The sequence below is a fragment of the Schistocerca gregaria genome, chromosome X, assembly GCF_023897955.1.
Source record: "Schistocerca gregaria isolate iqSchGreg1 chromosome X, iqSchGreg1.2, whole genome shotgun sequence".
NCBI lineage: Eukaryota > Metazoa > Arthropoda > Insecta > Orthoptera > Acrididae > Schistocerca > Schistocerca gregaria.
Window position 1 is genome coordinate 381,690,605 of NC_064931.1, and position 22,471 is coordinate 381,713,075.

Sequence of the window (22,471 nt, forward strand, 5' to 3'; positions counted from 1 at the left end):
ACTGTCCCCCATGGCACAATACTGTCCTCACACGCTTCCGTCCATAGTGCAGTGTACGTTTCGAGCAGCCTTTTGCTTAGACGACGGTTTATCTGGAAACGATTCATCCGCCCAGGAAACACGTTTACATTCATCCACAGTCCAGTATCGTTGATCCTGAGCACACTAGAATCGCAATTGACAATGTCATTGAGCCAACCTCGGAATACGTAGGCTCCGTCTGCGGAACCTCGTGTTAAACAATGTGCACTGAAGGGTGTGATCGGGAACACTTGTACCTATACCAGCACTGCACTTTGTCGTCATATCTGTCACAGGCAGCCGTCTACGATGCTTTACCGAGCCGTGACAATATTCCCTTTGTCAAAGTCAGCTTTGTCAGTGGATTTCCCCATGCACGGCGCGTCTTGTCGCTCGAATGATTCCCCATTCGACTCGGCTGCACTTACGCGTTTTCCTTATCGCGTCACTTGTTCGTATCTTAGGTAGACCCACATGCTGATTAGGTCGTTTCGAACCTCTGCAGAAGTGTTGCTGGGAAGCGAAGCACCTATCATATAGTCACCATCTCTCCCCATGCGATTTAAATATTTTTGGGACCTGAAGAAATACATTCGTGTCCGTCGATTTGCTTCTGACGAAGAGGGGCGCACCTGGGTACAATTATGGTTTTGTAGATAACAGAAAACATTTTTGCATTAAGATATTTACCGTCTTGTCTGACAGTGGGATAAATCTAATATCAGTTACGTCGAATTGTTTTGAAATAATAAACAGTTCACTTAATTTTCTGCCACGTGTCTCGTGGTTATGGAATACAGTGCGTTTTATGTTTTTTTTATGAAGTCATACACATGTCCTGTTTCTGTCATTATGTGGCATAATACTACGCATTTTCCTGAAACCAATAAAAAACCACACACAAGTTGCATGTAGGCGAACACCTCATCTATTGTGTAATACTTCGTATGCAGGTGTGCTACAGAGTGGAGCAACAACTGTCGTCGTAGGACAGCTGGACAGGAGCGGGGCGGTTCGGCCGCCGTTTTAACGCCACTACGGCGGCTTGCGAGTGAATGAGGATGAAATGATGATGAAAGACACACAACACCCAGTCATCTCGATCAGAGAAAATCCCTGCCCCCCCCCCCCCCCCCCCCCCCCCCCCCCGGGAATCGAACCCGGGACCCCGTGCGCGGGAAGCGAGAACGCTTAAGACCACGAGCCGCGGGCAGGAGTAGAATTATTAGCGAGTGAGTTAATATAGTAAACAGAAGATTTAGTTGTAGTTCTCCAAGAGCACGAAGACTCATTACAAATAATGCTGAAAGAAGTAGAGTCCAGCTATCACAACGTCAACAAGAATGACGCTGTCTGAACTAAGAACGAACGTGGTTTTGGAGCAACGACTAGGTGGCGTCAGCATAGTGTCACATAGCGATGAGGCTCAAAGTGTTAGTGGGGCTGACTGAATGGTGCGGCTGTTCCATACTGCGGAGGGAGAGGGCGCTCACGACACTGAGCTGCTGGTCGCGTGGCTCAGTGGGCGTACACCATTGTGTCCACTGCATCCCGAACGAGCACTAACGGCGTCTGACGAAAAATTGCAGTTCCGTTGCCAACTTTGATGCCGGTAGAGTGGTATCAACATGTGATACCACATCATCAATACGAGACAGAAATGAGCACTACTGTAGGCAAACTTGAGGGCGAGGAGTATAGTGGGCATTACTTTTGTCAACAGCAAATGCTGTGTGTGAATGGGACAAGTTATTCTGAAACAAGCTAGACAGCGGATACCTTCGATATTTGTACCGTCGTGCAGATATATTCACTCCAATAGAGACAGAATGATCAATGTGGATAAGAAATCGAATGAAATACAATTACTTTGTAATGTGCCACCAGAGACTAAAGGTCACTTACGCCGAACAGTCAAAAAGTATACTTTAAGAGCCTCCTAAAGTTTGCGGTTGCAGTTGTGTTTCAACCTGTGATGCTGATGTGGTTGTGACGTGTTCCAGGCTCGCCATGATCGACCCCAGCTCGTCAGAAGAGGAGAGCGAGGAAGAGCAGCAGGAGGAGCAGGCGGCGCAGCATGCGGACGCGCCCGCCTCCTCCCACGCTCATCCCCACACGCACGCCGCCTCACTTGAGGTGCCCGCAGCGCCCACCAGGTACGTCACCTCCTGTCTGCCTCATACTCCCCTGCAACGTTACATAACTTCGTCTCATACTCGTATATTGTTGCCGTGGAGTGAACGGACCTAAATCCCGATTTTAATACGACGATTCATTTTATGTCCACCTAACATGACTCAGTGGACCACCGCGGTGGGGAGTTCCCTTAGAACATCGGATCGAGAATGTCTTGTCTGGTGATGTGCAGAGATGCTTGAATATTTAAGCATTATATTCATTTTTTAATTATGCAACTTTCATGTTCGTTATGAATGATGCTTGATACCATCTATCTAGGTTATCACTGTAATTTAACACTGTTAGTTACCATTTTTGGCACATAAACACAAGCGTCTGCAAGGGAGAGGGGGGGAAGAGACGCACTTTCCCCATCCTGAACTCTGAGTCACAGACGTCTGTGATGCTACTAAATCCCAGATTTAGCAATGATGAGAGCAATGGGAAAAACTGGGATTTTAACAACCACTGCATTCGACATGATTGCATGACAACGTATCAAACTGAAGAGACGAGGAATGTATTGTTCAAAACTAAGTTATTAAGGGTCAATTCTACCGGTTAGTTTGAGGGTTGTTTTCGAAGATTTTTAACATTCATCTCGTTGAGTGCTGGCGGTGGGTTACATTGTACTGAAACAAACCCAAAAAACGTGACTTTCAAACAAAATTTTTCCACTTCTATTATGAAAACCAATATTAAGAAATAGAAGTCATTAAATTAACGAAATAAAACCATTAAGAAGACCAGACATGAAGTTTCGTAAACAAAAACGTTGGTATAAAAGTTGAATAAGCATTTTCTGCAGTTTATTTCCTGTTCCTTCACTAAGAGGAGTATCAAACAGGTGCATTTGTTGCTGAAAATTTTTATCTGTATCTCATCTGCATCTGATTATTTTTCTATTTCAGATTTTTAATTTACAATCTCAATATGATATTATTGACATAGGAATAAAAATATAAATATCGTAAATATTGTCGAGCTGTATTTAGTAACTGTTAGGATTTAATGACGTTAAAAGTATGTTCTTCGCCGATACTAGTGAAATATGCTTATTTTAGGTACGAAAGTAGTCTTATCTTCCAAATAATATTGAAGTGATAACTGTGAAACGTTTGAGATATAAAAAGTTTTGTGTACTTCCTGCTGGTTTAGCTTCGCAGGTCCAAAACGTTATGACGGTCTGTTTTATAAATCGTCAGTGTTATAACCTTGCACCCTCTTGGATAAATTTCTGGGGACGATCATGTGTATAACACGAGTAATAAACACTAGATTTGACATTTCTCACCTAATATCATGACCAAAGATCCTCTGTGTGTTGACAGCGTCTTTATTTCTGTTGTCTGGTGTCCTACGCACTAGTGTCTCTTGTAGACACTAGACACTGGTTTCCTGACGATGGCCCAGTAACCCGAAAACCGTCTCGAAATTAACAATATTTTGAAAACTAAAACGCAGTTTTTTCTTAAATATAAAATTGTGTGACAAAAATGACGGAAGAATCCAAAGTATAGTAAATTTAATTTCAGAAATTAAATCAGATCTTCATATTCCTGCTTCGTTTTTCAGTTGCCCGGACACTCTTACAGAATAAGTTTAAGTTTATTCCTGTATGTAATTAAATAAGAGAAAAACCATGTTCTCGTAACCAGATTCACAATTATTGACCAGGTTTATGAATAGAAGATGGTTTAGACGAAAATCTGCTGGTTACCCAAATAAACCTTTATCTTCGAAAATGAGAAAGGGTTGTGTGTATACACAAACCTGTCGCTCCTATTTCACAGCGAAGAATATGCTGCGTAGTAATGACAGTGCCCCAAATCGCTTTCGTGAGAATAGTATTGATCGCAACTACTGCATTTCCCGATTTATACTTGGATCTTCCGTGCAAGCCGGCCCCTGCGTGACTCTAGCTGACACACGAATGTTCAGAGCGTTCGAAGTTCTACCTCGGCAGCGAACCGCACGAGTATCAGCCCGCCCTTTCGTCTCAGCATGAATATTTCATCCTGTACTGTCAAGTTGAGTTCTTACTCCAGTGAATCTTTTAGAGTCTACAATATTAATTCTTCCAGCAACTAATCAGAAATCTTACAATGTACAGGGTGTCTACATCGAAATTCCTTAATTCGAATGTGTTCCATACACAAAACAAAATGAAAAAGCTTTATTTTTTGCCCAAAAATAAGTTGTATGTGAAGATAAGTTTTGAAAAAAATTTCAATAACACATCAAAACATTCCCACGTGAGCCCCTACGGTGGCACGAAGAATGTTTTCAATTTCCATCCAGGTCCCCTGCAACATGTCTGGAAGAATGATGTCAATGACTTCCACAATCCGAGTACGAAGGCCATGAATGCCGTGCACTGCCGTGGCGAACAACCTGTCCTTGACGTAGCTCCATAGAAAAAATCCCACGGTGTGATGTCAGGAGAACGTGGAGGCCAATTCATGGGTTCCCGTCGCCCAATCCGGCGTCCTGGAAATTCTACATTTAGAGGTTTCCGAACACCCAGCGACCAGTGAGGTGGAGAACCATCTTTCTGAAACCAAAGGTGTGGTTGCAAGTCTTCAGCCTGGGGAAAGACAAAAATCTCCAGCACGTTTAGGTACGTCGTTCCTGCAACAGTTGTTTCAGCAAAGAAGAATGGTCCAGTTATCATGTCGCTCATGAGGCCACACCAGACGTTCACTTTCGGGATGTCTTGTACCTTTTCCCTGACACACTGTGGATTCTGCCACCCCTAAATTCGAACGTTATGCTTGTTCACAGTTTGAGAGACATGGAATGTGGTCTCGTCAGAAAACATTACTCTTGACAGGAACGCAGGATTCCGGTCTATTCGGTTAAGCATTTCAAGTGCAAATTCGTATCGTCGGCTTTGAGGGCTGCAGTATCTGCACCATGTATGAATACAGACGCAACCGCGTTCTGACGACTTTATAGACAGTTGCGTGAGGGATCTGAAGTTCTCGTGAAGCTTGACTAACTGATTTTCATGGACTTCGTTGAAATGTTTGGCGGATATTCTCAACTTGTTCTTCAGAGACCCGCCGACTTCCTCCATGCCCCTATGCAATGGTGCCAGTTTTTAGAAACCGACTGTGCCATGCTTTTATGCACTTGGCGTCTGGTGCTGCTTTCCTGTAAACACCACGAAACAGCCTTGGCGCCATAACAATAGATTTAAACTCTGCGTACCAAAGCACAGTTTGTGCCTCCTCCTAAACTGACGTCACTTCCGCTTCTACGGACAAAAATTCTGCACCAGGTGTTGAAAAAATTTAGGCAGCAACTTTAAGTCCTTCTGCAACCAACGTACAAGTCAGACATGAAACAAAGGAAATTCGGTGTAGACACCCTATATTTCACCACACTGCACTATTCGTTAGCTTGCGTGTTAGTTGCGTAGGATTTGCGTCGCCAAAGCAATCTTTAAATAAAGTAAATGTTACTTTTCAAATCTTGCCACAACTTAATGAAGTTTAGAAAGCTGCAGATTTAACTCTGACAATATTTGCTGTTTATTCTTCATATGGCAGTTTTGTAAGGAAGATTATTGCAAAAATTCTAAATACGCAATAATATCATGTCATCGCGAAAAGTGTTCTTAAACCTCAGCTGCACCTCTGTATCTTTTTCCCACAACCGGAAAGGAGACGAACGGTTTATGACGTGACACCTACTTCTCCCAGGTTTGAAAGCTCACGAAGTAAAGTGTTATATAGGTTCATACGGGATCTCCAACCAGAATACGTCTGCAGCCCTGTTAGATGCAATGCAGATCCCCTGTTCGTGAAAGGGGAAATATTCGTCTTTTCGGGGTACATAACTAAGATTTTCTTCTATAATGCAGAAGTGTTAGCTTCTTTAGCAAACTTAACAGCGCAGTAGTTGACCGTCAGAAATCTTGGCCATAGTAAAAGCCTTGTGTGTAACTGAAACGAATGAAATGTGGCTTGTCAGTTTTTCGATCTATGCTGGCAACATCTGTAGGAGCAAATATTACGCGAAAATGATCCTGACAGGAGCCTAGACCTATATCAAGAACAAACAAAAACTTCCCTTCAGTTATAATTGGCTGACATTGTACAAAGATACACTGCATAGAAACTGAAAATAAAAATATTTGCTGCGAATATATTCATAGATGATCATGGATGTTGATGCTAAAACCGAGCAGTCATAAGACAGTGGGCTTAGATGCAGCAGTTCAAATTTCCATTAGTGTACACAGAGTGAGGTTTTCCGTGATTTCTCTAATTAGGTTGTGGTGTTGTAAGTTTTAAGGCCATCACTTGAGCGCGGCATTAGCATATTCAATAAAATGATTAGGAGTCCTAGCGGCAAGAATTAAAGGAGATTAGTCATTCATATTTGTTTGTAGAAACAAAATTCTGTTAGACACGATTATTAAAATGAATGAATTTACAAATTGTATTTGTTGAGTTGCCCATTATCAATTACAAAAATCTCACGTTCATTGCCAGGGTGTTTAGCTTGTGGTTGTTATAAGACAAAAGGAACTAACAGGCAGACTAAGGTGAAAGCGAGAAGTGTAGAGCATTTTTACCGGGGTGTGGTCGTTCTGTTGTCGGCGAAGCTAAAGGCGAACTGGGTTAGGTTAGCGATGTCTCATAGCAGCGTGAAGGGAGCGTGCGGACGTGCAGTAGAAGACTGGCTGCGTCCCGGTAACGGCATGAGGTCGGCGAGGAGTCGTGATCTCAGGTTGCTACCAGCGCTGGATGATCGGCTCAGGCGCCCAACGGAAAGTATCGCTGTTTCTTTGTTCCACTGTTGCGTGCCTGTCTACGACTTAGAACCGAGATTGGGTATATTAAAAGATTGATGCGAATGCCGGGATTGTTCCTTTGGAAGGGCATAGCCGATTTCCTTCCTCATCCTTCCACAATCTGAGCTTGTCTTTCGTATTTTTCTAGGTTGTGAATTATTTAAACTTATTTAACACAGTTGTAAGCAACACAACAATTGTTCGTTCAGCAAGAATTACTGTTTAAACACAGAACCGAAAGCACCGACTGTAATTGTTAAGTCCGTAGAAACATCAGGAAACGGTGCAGTTTCTTATCGGTCTGCATCTAACATTGATAAGAACATGGACGAATGAGAAATGTACCTGCGAAGACTTGAGCATCACTTTTCGGTATTGTGAGGCCGTAGTGCCTTATCGTTTATTTCGGCTCTGTCATCTGTTGATGGCTAATTTGCTTTTAAGGGACCTGTTGTAACTGTTAGTGTGGAATACAATCTCGAAAGTCCCATTCTAAATTGTATAAAAAGAGGATTGCTGATTTCAAACACATGACTTCCTGATGATAGTTTGAATACTATAATCCCAAATGTTTACAATAGTAAGACGATCTATTACTCCTCGAAGTTGTGATTCCTGTCGATCCTACGTCTACACCTACATGATTACACTGCAACTGACTCTTAACAAAGTATTACCAGGGTATTCATAGAACCATTTTCAGACTATTTATGTCCCGCTCCACTCTCGAAGAGCACATGGGAAAAATGAACATCTAAATCTCTCTGTGCGAGCTCAGATTTCTCTTTTTTCTTTACGATGTTCAGTCCATATACAGGTTGGCATCAACAAAATAATGTGGCATTGGGAGAAGAAAGTTGTTGACTAAAATTTGCTGCATCCATCTGGCTTAACGTGAAACTCTTTATTTTAATGACGGTCATCCCAACTCGTTTACCGTTTCCGTGACACTTTCTCCTCTATTCCTCAATATGACAATACGAACTGCCCTTCTTTGGACTTGGTCAACGACCTCTGTCGTTCCTGCCTGGCAAGGATTCAAAACCGCACAGCAATAATCCAGAGGAGAACGGACAAGCATTCTCTTGGCACTCTCTTTGGTAGATTTATTGCAGCTTCTAAGTGCTCTGCTAGTAACATACAGTCGTTTTTGCCTTGCCCGTAACCTTTTCTATGTGATGGTTACAAGTCAAGTTGTTTGTAATCCCTAGGTAAATTTAAAACTTTAAACTGGTGTGATTTACCACTGAGCCGAAATTTTTAGTGCTCCTATGGTCAGTGAAGTTCCGTCATCAGCATTAAGTTGGACAATCTAAATATTGAACGAAGTATTACCGATACATCATCTATATGAGGTATGAGTAACCATACAACGTAGCATGCTGATCGAAATGCAAATTCAAGTCATGTTTCCCATTGACCCCACACCAAAGCGAAATAGCCACGGCTGCAGTAGAACTATAAGAATTGTGCGCATAACATCGAAACATCCCCGGCATTACGTCGTAATATGAAGTCGTCTGAACTTCAACCACAAGATACACTACTGGCCATTAAAATTGCTACACGACGAAGAAGATGTGCTAGAGACGCGAAATTTAACCGACAGTAAGAAGATGCTGTGATACGTAAATGATTAGCTTTTCAGAGCATTCACACAAGGTTGGAGCTGGTGGCGACACCTACAACGTGATGACATGAGGAGAATTTCCAACCGATTTCTCAGCAGCTGACCGGCGTTGCCTGGTGAAACGTTGTTGTGATGCCTCGTGTACAATCACGTTTCCGACTTTGATAAAGGCCGGATTGTAGCTTATCGCGATTGCTGTTTATCGTATCGTGACATTGCTGCTCGCCTTGGTCGAGATCCAATGAGTGATAGCAGAATATGGAATCGGTGGGTTCAGGAGGGCAATACGGAACGCCGTGTTGGATCCCAACGGCCTCGTATCACTAATAGTCGAGATGACAGGCATCTTATCCGCATCGCTGTAAGGGATCGTGCAGCCACCTCTCGATCCCTGAGTCAACAGATGAGGACGTTTGCAGGCCAATTATCTGCATGAACAGTTCGACGACGTTTGCAGCAGCATGGACTATCAGCTCGGAGACCATGGCTGCGGTTACCCTTGACGCTGCATAACAGACAGGAGAGCCTGCGATGGTGTACACAACGACGAACCTGGGTGCACGAATGGCAAAACGCCATTTTTTTTTCGGATGAATCCAGGTTCTGTTTACAGTATCATGATGGTCGCATCCGTGTTTGGCGACATCGTGGTGAACGCACATTGGAAGCGTGTATTCGTCATCGGCCGGCGTGATGGTATGGGGTGGCATTGGTTTCACGTCTCGGTCACCTCTTGTTCGCATTGACGGCACTTTGAACAGTGGACGTTACATTTCAGATGTGTTACGACGCGTGGCTCTATCCTTCATTCGATCCCTGCGAAGCCCTACATTTCAGCAAGATAATGCACGACCGCATGTTGCAGGTCCTGTACGGGCCTTCCTGGATACAGAAAATGTTCGACTGCTGTCCTGGCCAGCACATTCTCCCGATCTCTCACCAATTGAAAACGTCTGGTCAAAGGTGGCCGAGCAACTGGCTCGTCACAATACGCCAGTCACTACTCTTGATGAACTGTAGTATCGTGTTGAAGCTGCATGGGCAGAAGCTGTACACGCCATCCAAGCTCTGTTTGCCTCAATGCCCAGACGTATCAAGGCCGTTATTACGGCCAGAGGTGATTGTTCTGGGTACTGATTTCTCAGGAACTATGCACATAAATTGCGTGAAATGTAATCACATGTCAGTTCTAGTATAATGAATACCCATTCATCATCATCATTTCTTCTTGGTGTAGCAATTTTAATAGCCAGTAGTGTAATAACTATTCCGTGTGGCACTATGCCCTGAAGCAACTCTTCATTTGTCGCCACTTCGGTGCCTTGCGTGTTGCTAACACACCTAAGGAAGTGTAGAGTTCACGACGTGATCTCCATGGTGCCGGTTGAATCAGCTGTTGACAAGTCAGAATTAGTGCTGTTTCCCCACCTGGACGAGGACTGCAAAGTAGTGGGTTACTAGAGTGGACAGACCATCAGCGAAGCATCCCTGGTTAAGAAAGTTCTTTATTCATGACAGGTACAATGATGGAATATAGCTGGAGGAAATGTTGTCCTCTTTGACGTACCAAGTAAAGCTCGCGCGGTGTGCCGGCGTTACTGCCCTGCCCTCCAGGGAAATATATGTGCTGATGGCGGTAGCTGCTGGCGGCCAATCGCTGCTCGGCTGCTTTGTGGCCGTAGATAACAACACACTGGGATGGATCTTGTTCAAAACGCACTGCCCCGGATGACCCAAGACGATGGCGTGGGCCCGCTCTGGGTACTGGAGAGCAATGGAGTCGCTGGACAGCTGTCTAGCCCAGGCTCGAACCAGCGGCTCATCAGGAAAGTGACCATCAGCAACAGGTAGTCACCCAGAAGGTGACGCAGCGGTGTGAAGGCAACAGCTTGACAGCATCCAGACTGTAGCCAAGGCGGAAACCTGCAGTTAATGGCGGCAAAGTCCACGGATGGCGGCTGGTGACTCTTTTTCCAACTGCAAGTGGCCGAAATCTCGTAGTCATCAGCTGACATACACTGTGTCACTCAGTTTAGCGTACACACTGAGATACTGCTGTTTATACTGAACATCTGAGAATGAGGAACTGAATTAAGTGCTACACCAAGGTGACAGAAGTCATGGGATAGAGATACGCACATGCACAGGTGGAGGTAGTATCGCGTACACAACGTATGAAAGGGCACTGCGTTGACGGAGCTGTCAGTTGTATTCAGGTAATTCATATGAAAAGGTTTTCGACGTGATTATGGAACCAAGGCCGGAATTAACAGCCCTTGAACGTAGAATAGTAGTTGGAGCAAAATGCACGGGTCATTCCATTTCGGAAATCGTTAGGGAATTCCATAATCCGATATCCAGTGTCAATAGTGTCCCGAGAATACCGGGTTTCAGAAATTACCTCTGATCAACGCAGTAGCCGACGGGCTTCATTTAATGACCAAGCGCAGTGGCCTTTGGGTACAGTTGTCAGTGCTGGCAGACAAGCAACGCTGCGTGAAACAACCGCATCAATGTTGGACGTTGTTGTTGTTGTGGTCTTCAGTCCTGAGAATGGTTTGATGAAGCTCTCCATGCTACCCCATCCCGCGCCAGCCTCTTCATCTCCCAGAACCCACTGCTACCCACATTCTTCTGAATCTGCTTAGTGTAGTCATCTCTTGGTCTCCCTCTACGATTTTTACCCTCTAAGCTGCCCTCCAATACTAAATTGGTGACCGCTCGATGCCTCAGAACATGTCCTACCAACCGATCAATTCTGCTGGTCAAGTTGTGCCACAAACTTCTCTTCTCCCCAATCCTATTCAATACCTCCTCATTAGTTACATGATCTACCCACCTTATCTTCAGCATTCTTCTGTAGCACCACATTTCGAAAGCTTCTATTCTCTTCTTGTCTAAACTATTTATCGTCCATGTTTCACTTCCATACATGGCTACACTCCATACAAATACTTTCAGAAATGACTTCCTGACACTTAAATCTATACTCGATGTTAACAAACTTCTCTTCTTCAAAAACGCTTTCCTTGCCATTGCCAGTCTACATTTTATATCCTCTCTACTTCGACCATCATCTGTTATTTTGCTCCCCAAATAGCAAAATTCCTTTACTACTTTAAGTGTCTCATTTCCTAATCTAATTCCGTCAGCATCACCTGACGCAATTCGACTACATTCCATTATCCTCGTTTTGCTTTGTTGATGTTCATCTTATATCCTCCTTTCAAGACACTGTATGTTCTGTTCAGCTGCTCTTCCAGGTCCTTTGCTGTCTCTGAGAGAATTACGATGTCATCGGCGAACCTCAAAGTTTTTATTTCTTCTCCATGGATTTTAATACCTACTCCAAATTTTTCTTTTGTTTCCTTTACTGCTTGCTCAATATACAGATTGAATAACATCGGGGAGAGACTACAACCCTGTCTCACTCCCTTCCCAACCACTGCTTCCCTTTCATGTTCCTCGACTCTTATAACTGCCATCTGGTTTCTGTACAAATTGTAAATAGCCTTTCACTCCCTATATTTTACCCCTGCCACTTTCAGAATTTGGAAGAGAGTATTCCAGTCAACATTGTCAAAAGCTTTCTCAAGTCTACAAATGCTAGAAACGTAGGTTTGCCCTTCCTTAATCTAGCTTCTAAGATAAGTCGTAGGGTCAGTATTGCCTCACGTGTTCCAACATTTCTACGGAATCCAAACTGATCTTTCCCGCGGTCGGCTTCTACTAGTTTTTCCATTCGTCTGTAAAGAACTCGCGTTAGTATTTTGCAGTTGTGACTTATTAAACTGATAATTCGGTAATTTTCACATCTGTCAACACCTGCTTTCTTTGGGATTGGAATTATTATATTCTTCTTGAAGTCTGAGGGTATTTCGCCTGTCTCATACATCTTGCTCACCAGATGGTAGAGTTTTGTCAGGACTGGCTCTCCGAAGGCCGTCAGTAGTTCCAATGGAATGTTGTCTACTCCGGGGGCCTTGTTTCGACTCAGTTCTTTCAGTGCTCTGCCAAACTCTTCACGCTGTATCTCCCATTTCATCTTCATCCACATCCTCCTCCATTTCCATAATATTGTTCTCAAGTACATCGCCCTTGTATAAACCCTCTATATACTGCTTCCACCTTTCTGCCTTACCTTCTTTGCTTAGAACTGGGTTTCCATCTGAGCTCTTGATATTCACACAAAGGGTTCTCTTTTCTCCAATGGTCTCTTTAATTTTTCTGTAGGCAGTATGTATCTTACCCCTAGTGAGATAAGCCTCTACATCCTTAAATTTGTCCTCTAGCCATCCCTGCTTAGCCATTTTGCACTTCCTGTCGATCTCATTTTTGAGACGTCTGTATTGCTTTTTGCCTGCTTCATTTACTGCATTTTTATATTGTCTCCTTTCATCAATTAAATTCAATATTTCTTCTGTTACCCAAGGATTTCTACTAGCCCTCATCTTTTTACCTACTTGATCCTCTGCTGCCTTCACTACTTCATCCCTCAAAGCTACCCATTCTTCTACTACTGTATTTCTTTCCCCCATTCCTGTCAATTGCTCCCTTATGCTCTATCTGAAACTCTGTACAGCCTCTAGTTCTTTTAGTTTATCCATGTCCCATCTCCTTAAATTCCCGCCTTTTTGCAGTTTCTTCAGTTTTAATCTACAGGTCATAACCAATAGATTGTGGTCAGAGTCCACATCTGCCCCTGGAAATGTCTTACAATTTAAAACCTGGTTCCTAAATCTCTGTCTTACCACTATATAATCTATCTGATACCTTTAGTATCTCCAGGCTTCTTCCATGTATACAGCCTTCATAACGAACGTGTCCCTCAAGACGGCGTGGAAAAATTTGGCGTTAATGCGCTATGCAAGCAGACGACCGACGCGAGTGCCTTTGCTAACAGCACGACATTGCCTGTAGCACCTCTTCTGGCCTCGTGACTGTCTCGGTTGAACCTTAGACGACTAAAAAACATTGGCCTGGTCAGACGAGTCTCGATTTCAGTTAAGACCTGATGGTACTGTTAGACTGTGGCGCAGACCCCACAAAGCCATGGACCCAAATTGTCAACAAAGCACTGTGCGAGATGGTGGTGCCTCCACAATTGTGTGGGCTGTGTTTATGTTGGATGGACTCGGTCTCCTCGTCCAGCTGAACCAACTGAGACCATTGGCAGACATTCGTGGACTTCATGTTGCCAAACAACGATAGAGTTTTGGTGCATGACAAAGCAGCATGTCACCACGTCACAGTTGTTCGCAATTGGTTTGAAGAACATTCTGGACAAGTCAAGGAATGATTTGGCCATCCGGATTGCCCAACATGAATCCCATCAAATATTTATAGTACATAATCGCGAGGTGAGTTCACGCACAAAATCCTACACCGTCTATACGTCTTCCGCAATTATGGAGGCTGTAGAGATAACATGGATCAATGTCTCTGTAGGGGACTACCTACGACTTGTTGAGTCCACGCCACATCGAGTTGCTGCTCTACTCAGGGCAAAATGTGGGCCGACACGATTTTAGGAGGTATCCAGTGACTTTTGTCACCTCATTGTATGTGAGCCGGCTGGTTAGCGTTTCTCCAGTGGCAGCACTCCCACCCCAGAAAGCGTGACAGGCTAGAGAGGGCTGGCGTTGGCATTGGGCAGCAATGACATCACTTGCTCCGATTTTCCTGTCTACGCAGCTCTTCCAGAAGCCCTGCTGGAGCTGTAAGATGTCACAGCTTGGACTTTCAGGGATGCTGGGTAGCGTATTCTGCAATGTCAGATTAATGAATGAGAGTTTTTCTGTCGTAAGTACACTCTATTGTCAGCAGCACCCAGTCTTCAGTCTGACTCGCGCTTCTACCACAACGTCGCTCGCCCCAGAGAATCAGTGGCGCGAAAGAAGAAGGGAATATTATGGTTTTAGGTTCCGTCGACAGTGAGGCCATTCTAGAGACTGTGTTCAAGCTCGGATCACGAGAGGTTGGGAAAGGATATAGATCGCACCCTTGTCAAAAGAGGAATCCCGGCATTTGCTTGTAACGGTTTGAGGAAATTACGGAAAACAAAATCTGGGTGGCCGGATGGGGATTAGAACTGTCGTCTTCTTAGAAATCCTACCGTGGAAAGGAGATTTATAGTTTAAAGTGGAATGTAAACCACGTGAACAAGAAGACGAAAGACTATCATTCCGTTACTCTGATCAACAGCATTTCTGTGACATCGAATGTGATTGATTTTTCTTAGCATGCTTCTGTTGTAATCCAAAACGTAAATAGTTTGGTTAGAACTTTAGTTATTATGCTGTGAATTAATTTTGTTGCTGTCGCCCCGATAGCTGAATGGTCAGCGAGGCGGTCTGTCACGCCAATGGGCCCGGGTTCGATTCCCGGGTGTCTCGGAGATTTTATCCACTCTGTGTTGTTCTCGTTATCATTTCATCATCATCAGCGGAAGACAACGGGAGACCACCACTGGAATCACTTCCCTAGACGCTCATGCGGTGGACCTCTCTGACGAGGATTCCAGCATGACAAAACCTGCCGTAAGGCAGAACAGAATTTAAAAAAATGTCACTTTGCACATGTAACTGGGCAAATCAACGAATTGTGTACAAGGAATTATCATATATGACACTTATTATGAAAATCTATGTATAGTGCATAATGTGGCATTATCAAGCAACTAAAGGAGAGTATAAGATACGTAATTATTATAAATTAATCCACTGGTATACTATCGGTTGTTGGTGTGCGAAGGACGCAATATTTCGGCGATCGGCCCTGTCGCAGTCACCAGCGCACCTGCCAATGGAAGCACTATCGACATATTGCGCTCTTTGGACACCAGCAACAAACAGTACATCCATAGATCATATTTTTATGAAATACGACGGGAGAAACTGGAGAACCACTTATGAAACTAATCAATTTTAACGTACAGATTCCCCCAAATCGCTCCAGAAAGAATTGTTCCTCTGCAGACATCATGTATACACGCATTGTTTAGCGACGAGGCTCTGCGTTGGAAAAACGCCGTCTGCAGGGACGTGTGGCAGGGCGTTATGAAAAGCAACTTTAAAGCCGTAAGATAATGCCAGTTTCACTCCTGAAACTACGGAAGGCGATGCCAAGTATGAGTTTCACTACGTTGTACACTTGTACGTACCCGGCCATATTTGCTCGTAGTCGAAGCGGGCGCCAGATTCGTATTCAGGTGGATGGCGATCCAAACACTGTTACGGACGTTCTGATTTAGGATGTACGCAGTTACCCTAAATCGCATAAGGCAAATGCCGGTACACTTCCTTTGAAAGGACAGGGGCAAATTGTTTCCCTAACTGGAGTATTTGCTCCGTCTCTAACGATCTGGTCGCGACAGGATTGTAAACCTTAACCTTACGTCCTTTTATATCAGTCATCTCATAGAGGACGTAGTAATGATTGCTGGTACGGGGACTCATAACATTTTATCAAATGGTTACCTCAAAATTAGCAAGTTGGTGTTCTTTTTAGAAGCACTAAATTGTTTAAATGTGGAGATAACATTTTCCAGTTAGCTGTTACTTCCGTTGAAAATTCCGTCCTGAAAATCAATTTTGGCTGCCAGTATAATTTTAGACACCATTAAAGTTACTGCGAATTATGGTGGGTTTTCCTGTAAATGTTGTAAATTAAGTACCTGATGTACGTAAGACACTGTAGACATTTTCTACTACACTCCGAAGAAATTAATTTAACTATTCTGTTTCAAGCTGAAATATTGTAAAGTAAATACTCCAGCAGCAGAGAATTTTTAAATATTTTCACATAGCACACATTTCGTAAATATATGCACTTTAAGACTATTACAAATAGGTCTATAATGATTCATTCTGTTTATCTTTAAGGAAAAGTGATCATCTATTCTGATAAAAGTATTACATAAGACGAGATAGCTTAATTGGGAAGAAGTACGTGATTTTAAGCGATTTACGGGACGTGTTTGGTCCCATTTAACGTGGAGAAAGAGTTGAAAGTTGGAGTCTCATGTTTATTCGCCAGTTAAGTAGTGAACGGAAATGCCTTGGAGCTCAGATGCTTTCTTATTCAGTGAGGCTGGGGCGAAGGCAATGGTCTCGTGTTGCCTGTAGATGAATTTCTGTTGCTCGCGCTCTCTGCGTCGTGAACATTGTAGCAGCACGGGACTTAGAACCGTGTAATGTCTGTATTGGATTTTCTTTATTCCACCATATTTGATGAAGTGTCACTACCGTATAGCTTTATATTTGTTGAAGACTCGATTTCACGAAAAATCTCTGCCAGTAATGTAGTATTGCGAATCCAACATTAAACGTTTTTCCCATTGTAGGCTGTCCACTGTGTGCTCGCATGGTAAGTGAAAACATCTTATGACTAACTTATTTAATGTAAGATGAATAATTTGTCATCGAATTTTTCGCTTTCAATGCAATCAAACGACTTGAACGACTTAAACTTTCATTTTTCTGTGCAGTGACGACACATTTCCGACGGTCTGGTTGTGAGAATCGTTGTATTAAACACTTTTTATACAAAATTTGTTTTTTGTTAGGATTAAATTATGAATCGCTTCTACCATAATTTATTTGTAGTTTGACTGTCGTTACTTCAGGTGGCACATAGTAAACTTAAAATTGATACTGATGATTTCGGAGCAGCTACATGGAGAAATGTGCAAAGCGTGCTGAACGGTCTGTTTTTATTAACTACCCTGGCTGCGCATCAGTTAGCAAATAGAGTAAAGCTAAACTGTTTAAATAAATTATCCAGCCATGCCATGCCACCTACTATCTACACTCACGCTTATAAATTAAGGATAATGCTGATTCGTGGTGAAACAACGCTTTGGTGGGCGGTTTGCGGGTTTAAATCACCTCGGGGTATGACCATGAGGTGCATATGACCTGCGGTCGTCGCACGGTGGTACTGGCAGCTGTCCACATACGCGAAGGTTTGTTGGTGCATGTCAGAGTATGGTACAGCAAGTAAGTGTGCAGACGTTTTCAGACGTGCTAATGGTGACTGTGTGTTGAAAATGGCTGAAAGAACAAATATTGATGACGTTATAAGGGATAGAATAATAGGGCGACTGGAGGCTGGTCAAACACAGCAGGTCGTGGGCCCTCCGTGTGCCACAAAATGTGATATCAAGATTACGGCAACGATTCTAGCAGACAGGAAACGTGTCCAGGCGCTACAGTACGGGACGTCCACAGTGTACAACACCACAAGAAGACCGATATCTGACCATCAGTGCCCGCAGACGGCCACGGGGTACTGCAGGTAGCCTTGCTCGGGACCTTACCGCAGCTACTGGGGCAGTTGTCTCCAGACACACAGTCAGTAGACGACTGAGCAGACATGGCTTACTCGCCATGAGAACTACAAGGTGCATTCCACTGACCCCTGGTCACAGGGGAGCCCTTAAAGCCTAGTGTCATGAACACAGTACATGGTCATTGGAACAGTGGTCCCAGGTTATGTTTACGGACGGGTCCAGGTATAGTCTGGACAATGAGTCTCGTCGGGTTTTCATCTGGCGTGAACCAGGAACCAGATACCAACACCTTAATGTCTTTAAAGAGACCTGTATGGAGGTCGCGGTTTGATGGTGTGGGATTATGATTGGTGCACGTACACCCCTACATGTCTTTGACAGAGGAACTGTAACAGATCAGGTGTATCGGGACGTCATTTTGCACCAGTATGTCCTCCTTTTCAGGGGTGCAGTGGGTCCCACCTTCCTCCAGATGGATGATAGCGCACGGTCTCACCGAGCTGCCATCGTGGAGGAGTACCTTGAAACATAAGGTATCAGGCGAATGGAGTGGCCTACTTGTTCTCCAAACCTAAACCCCATCCAGCACGTCTGGGATGCTCTCGGTCGACGTATCGCTGCACATCTTCAAACCCTTAGGACACTTAAGGAGCTCCGACAGGCACTGGTGCAAAAATGGGAGGCTATACCCCAGCAGCTGCTCGACCACCTGATTCAGAGTATGCCAACCCGTTGTGCGGACTGTGTACGTGTGCATAGTGATCACATCCCATATTGTTGTCAGGGCACATGCGGAGGAAACAGCGGCGTTCTGTAGCACATGTGTTTCGGAACTTACAGATCTGTGTCGAGTGTGTTCCCTAAGGACATCACACACATCCATGCCCGAGGCAGGATTCGAACCTGCGACCGTAGCGGTCGCGTGATTCCAGACTGTAGCGCCTAGAACCGCTCGGCCACCCCGGCTGGCACCACACGTTCCTCCTAGTATGCAGAGGAATGTCTTGTAGCATCCGTCGAAGACAGTCTGTTAGGAGGCTGCAATACTTGGGTGCCTTCAGCGTTCCGCCTATGAAAAACGGACCTGTGAACGAAGTCATGATTCACTATCCCACACCACACGTTTACACCACAAGCACGCTGACCTTCTACTTGACGAAGCCAATGTAGATTGTCAGCAGACCAATAGCGCAAGTTTTGGCGGTTCACCTTGCCATAATATGTAAATGTGGCTTCATCACTAAACAAGGTACATGATACATCTGGAGCATCCTGTCTTAATGCCCATGTACAGAAGTTAACACGATTCTAATAATTATTTACATGGAGCTCTTGACGGAGAAAAATGTGATAGAGTGGAAACTATGCCAATGGAGAATGCATAGGGCACTTGCCTAACTCATGCCGCTTCGTCGTGCGACTACATGGGAGCTAACGTATGGATCAACTGCAGCAGTAGAAAGGACATTAATTTCCCCCTCTTCTGTTGTCACCTTATTCTTTCTTTTACGTCGTCTAGGTGTTATACTACCACTTTCAAGTAACTGATTGAGGAGGTTGATAAATAACCACCGAGATGATTGACGTGTATGGGGATATCTTGCAGCATACATCGTACAAGAACGAACTGCATTCTTTCTACACTCTCCATAAAATGGAAATGCCGTGTGGCTAGGGCCTCCCGTCGGGTAGACCGTTCGCCTGGTGCAAGTCTTTCGAGTTGATGCCACTTCGGCGACTTGCGTGTCGATGAGGATGAAATGATGATGAAAGACACACAACACCCAGTCATCACGAGGCAGGGAAAATCCCTGACCCCGCCGGGAATCAAACTCGGGACCCCGTGCGCGGGAAGCGAGAACGCTACCGCAAGACCACGGGCTGCGGACTACACTCTCCCTACACCATAAGCATGTCGGCTTTTTCTGCATTGGTAAATCCCATCGTCCACTCACGACCTACCGCTTGGACTGACACACTAACGGAGAAAGTAGCAATGAAGTAACAATGCACTCGAAGAAAACAAATATAACAACATCGTACCTAGCAGCTACGCAGCTTGAATGGCGCAAATAAGTGTCAATGTAGAAACATTTCAAAGTACGATATCTCGTAAAGGACTCTCACGAGAATCATGCAACAAACACCACTGACATCATTATTTACCTTATTTTTAGACCGTCAGTATCAATAGGCATTGTTCCATTTGAAAAGTGTATGTTTGCAAAAAATACAGTTTCTACATGTTATTACTATATGTTTATTGTCGAACAATAAAAGTCCATGATTATCAACCGCTTCTATGAAAGCTATACATCAATAGCACTTTCATTTCCGCGATATCTGTGACGCAAGTTTTAGGTAATGCTTTACGCGTATAGACGTGCTCGTTCGGTGTAACTCGCAGGTTGCTAGCTTGCGACCGCTCGAGGTGAGCCAGATCCGGATCGAATCCACACGTGGACTAACGATCCTCGGCTAATACGCCTGCCAGCCTGGGTATGGTATTTAGGTGGTATCCCACGCTCGTTTAGGCAAATTCTGGGCTCATCCCAATATTCGGTCTCTGACAATAAGAAACACAAACAGTTAAAATACGATAACACACAGAACAAAGGTATGACGCTTCACAGAATGATAGCGCAGTCGATTTCTCTCTCTTAAGTTATATTGACGACTGCGGCATCAGGAAGGGTGTACGGTTATAAGGTGAATAATAATATGAACTTTCCAAATCCTGAAAAAAGTGGACCCCTTCATAGACAGAATAAACGTTACGGAAAACAAGAAGAAAAAGGTTGTGTTGATACAGAAAAGATAGATTCAGTCTATCATGAAGCTATTAGACTGTTCGCTAACGCATTTAGGTTCAGCTCTGTTGCCAGGCTAGCTAGTCACCAGTTTTCCGATGAACCAGTTCCTTACAATGGAACGGGCATGAAAAATATACCCTATCCAAATGATTCTGTTTACCACATCGATGTTTCGAAGATTATCAGTGATCAGTGAGGCCCATCCGAAAAGTTCTAGTTTAGTAAGCCTCCATTGTGATCATCCTAAAGAGTCTCAGAATTATTTCAGATCTGACTGTCAAGAAAGAATTCAAATTTACTTTTGGTGTAGATTCTATCATTTTAGATAAACACCACGATCTTCACTGATGGTTCGGCGTAACGAGTATTACGTGTTTTTTCAACAATTGCTCTTGGCCGTGTTTATTTGTTTAGAATTCCTAACGAATTTATGGTTTTTAGTGTTTCAGTCTCTATGATCACCTAACAAATCATAATGAGAAGAAAATGTCTCATCTGCTCTCACTGATAGGTGCTGTGGAGTGTTACATCAGAGATAGAATATGACCCAAAGGGGTAAAGATTCACCTCTGTTCCCACAACGTATGATGGATTGCTGTCCCTGGACAGACGAGGCAGGCAGACAGATACATCACTGAAAAGGGGCGGCACGTCACAACGTGCAGGCTGTGGACCCCAGCTCTTGGTGATTCTGGCATACCGAGTACCATGCGTGCAAGATGGCAGAGGCTTCTCTGAGGTTAAAATTTGATTAAGTAACCATTGAATATTAGCATGATTGCTGTGTGTGTGTGTGTGTGTGTGTGTGTGTGTGTGTGTGTGTGTGTGTGTGTGTGTGCATGCGTGCGTGCGTGCGTGCGTGTTTGAGGGAGTAAGAGGAGAGCGGTGTGGAACGGGGTGCTCGCACGCTCGAGCGCTGTAAAATTGTGCAAAGGGGTGGTTTCTAGATTTCTGTCAACCTAAGGCTAATATCAATAAGATTATTTCAGCAATACTTCTGCAAAGGGAACACAGTCGTGCATAAACCCGCCAGTTCGTCTAAATTATGCTCCAGAGGTGCACCAAAGGCCTAAAGAAGGAAGTAGTGGAGTACAGACTAAATTTAAGAGCCCTGTGTCATTTTGCGCCTATATTACTAAAGAAATCATCCATACCTGAAATTAAAATCATATAATTCTTTATATGGAGTTATGTCAAGTGAATCACGTAACAATAACTATTTTAGATCTAATCTAATGGACAGGTAGATGACTTAAAAATTTTAGTTATACATAGGGAATATTCTCAAATAAATTTTATTAATATTGTGTTTTCTCTTTTATTGCAAAAACCAGGAAAAGGTGAGACATAGTGGTATCGATATGTGTGTAAAGTGCATGTACTGTGTGTTGGTTTGTTTGGAGATAGGGTGGCACTTTTCACAACCGGCATGTCACAGGCACATCTATGACGTGCGGTTATTCACGTAAATAACGTATCTGTGCCATGTCTTTGCACGTATTGAATGTCGGCATGCAGTGAATTCTAATAAGGAACGCAGTAGAAATACTCCGAACTTTTATTTATTATTAAATACACCAGTGGAAAATGAGAAACGAACACTCCAGATATGTGGAGACACCGTACCTGAATTTGGCGCTGACAAAAGGCAGTAACGGCAGTGCTCAGGAGCGACGTACCAATGATGCAACTGGATCGTTAGCTTGGGCCATCAGAAATCATTTATTGGAAAA

General features: G+C 43.8%; 1 protein-coding gene across 1 annotated transcript in view; it reads left to right on the forward strand.

Moving 5' to 3' along the window:
• Positions 1-22,471, forward strand: part of LOC126297751 (calcium-dependent secretion activator-like) — a 1,391,877-nt gene that overhangs the window by 185,348 nt on the left and 1,184,058 nt on the right. Inside the window, exon 2 of the mRNA XM_049988921.1 lies at positions 2,025-2,177. Coding sequence (XP_049844878.1) covers positions 2,032-2,177 — 146 coding nt within the window. The 5' untranslated portion in view covers positions 2,025-2,031. The remainder of the gene's footprint in view (positions 1-2,024; positions 2,178-22,471) is intronic.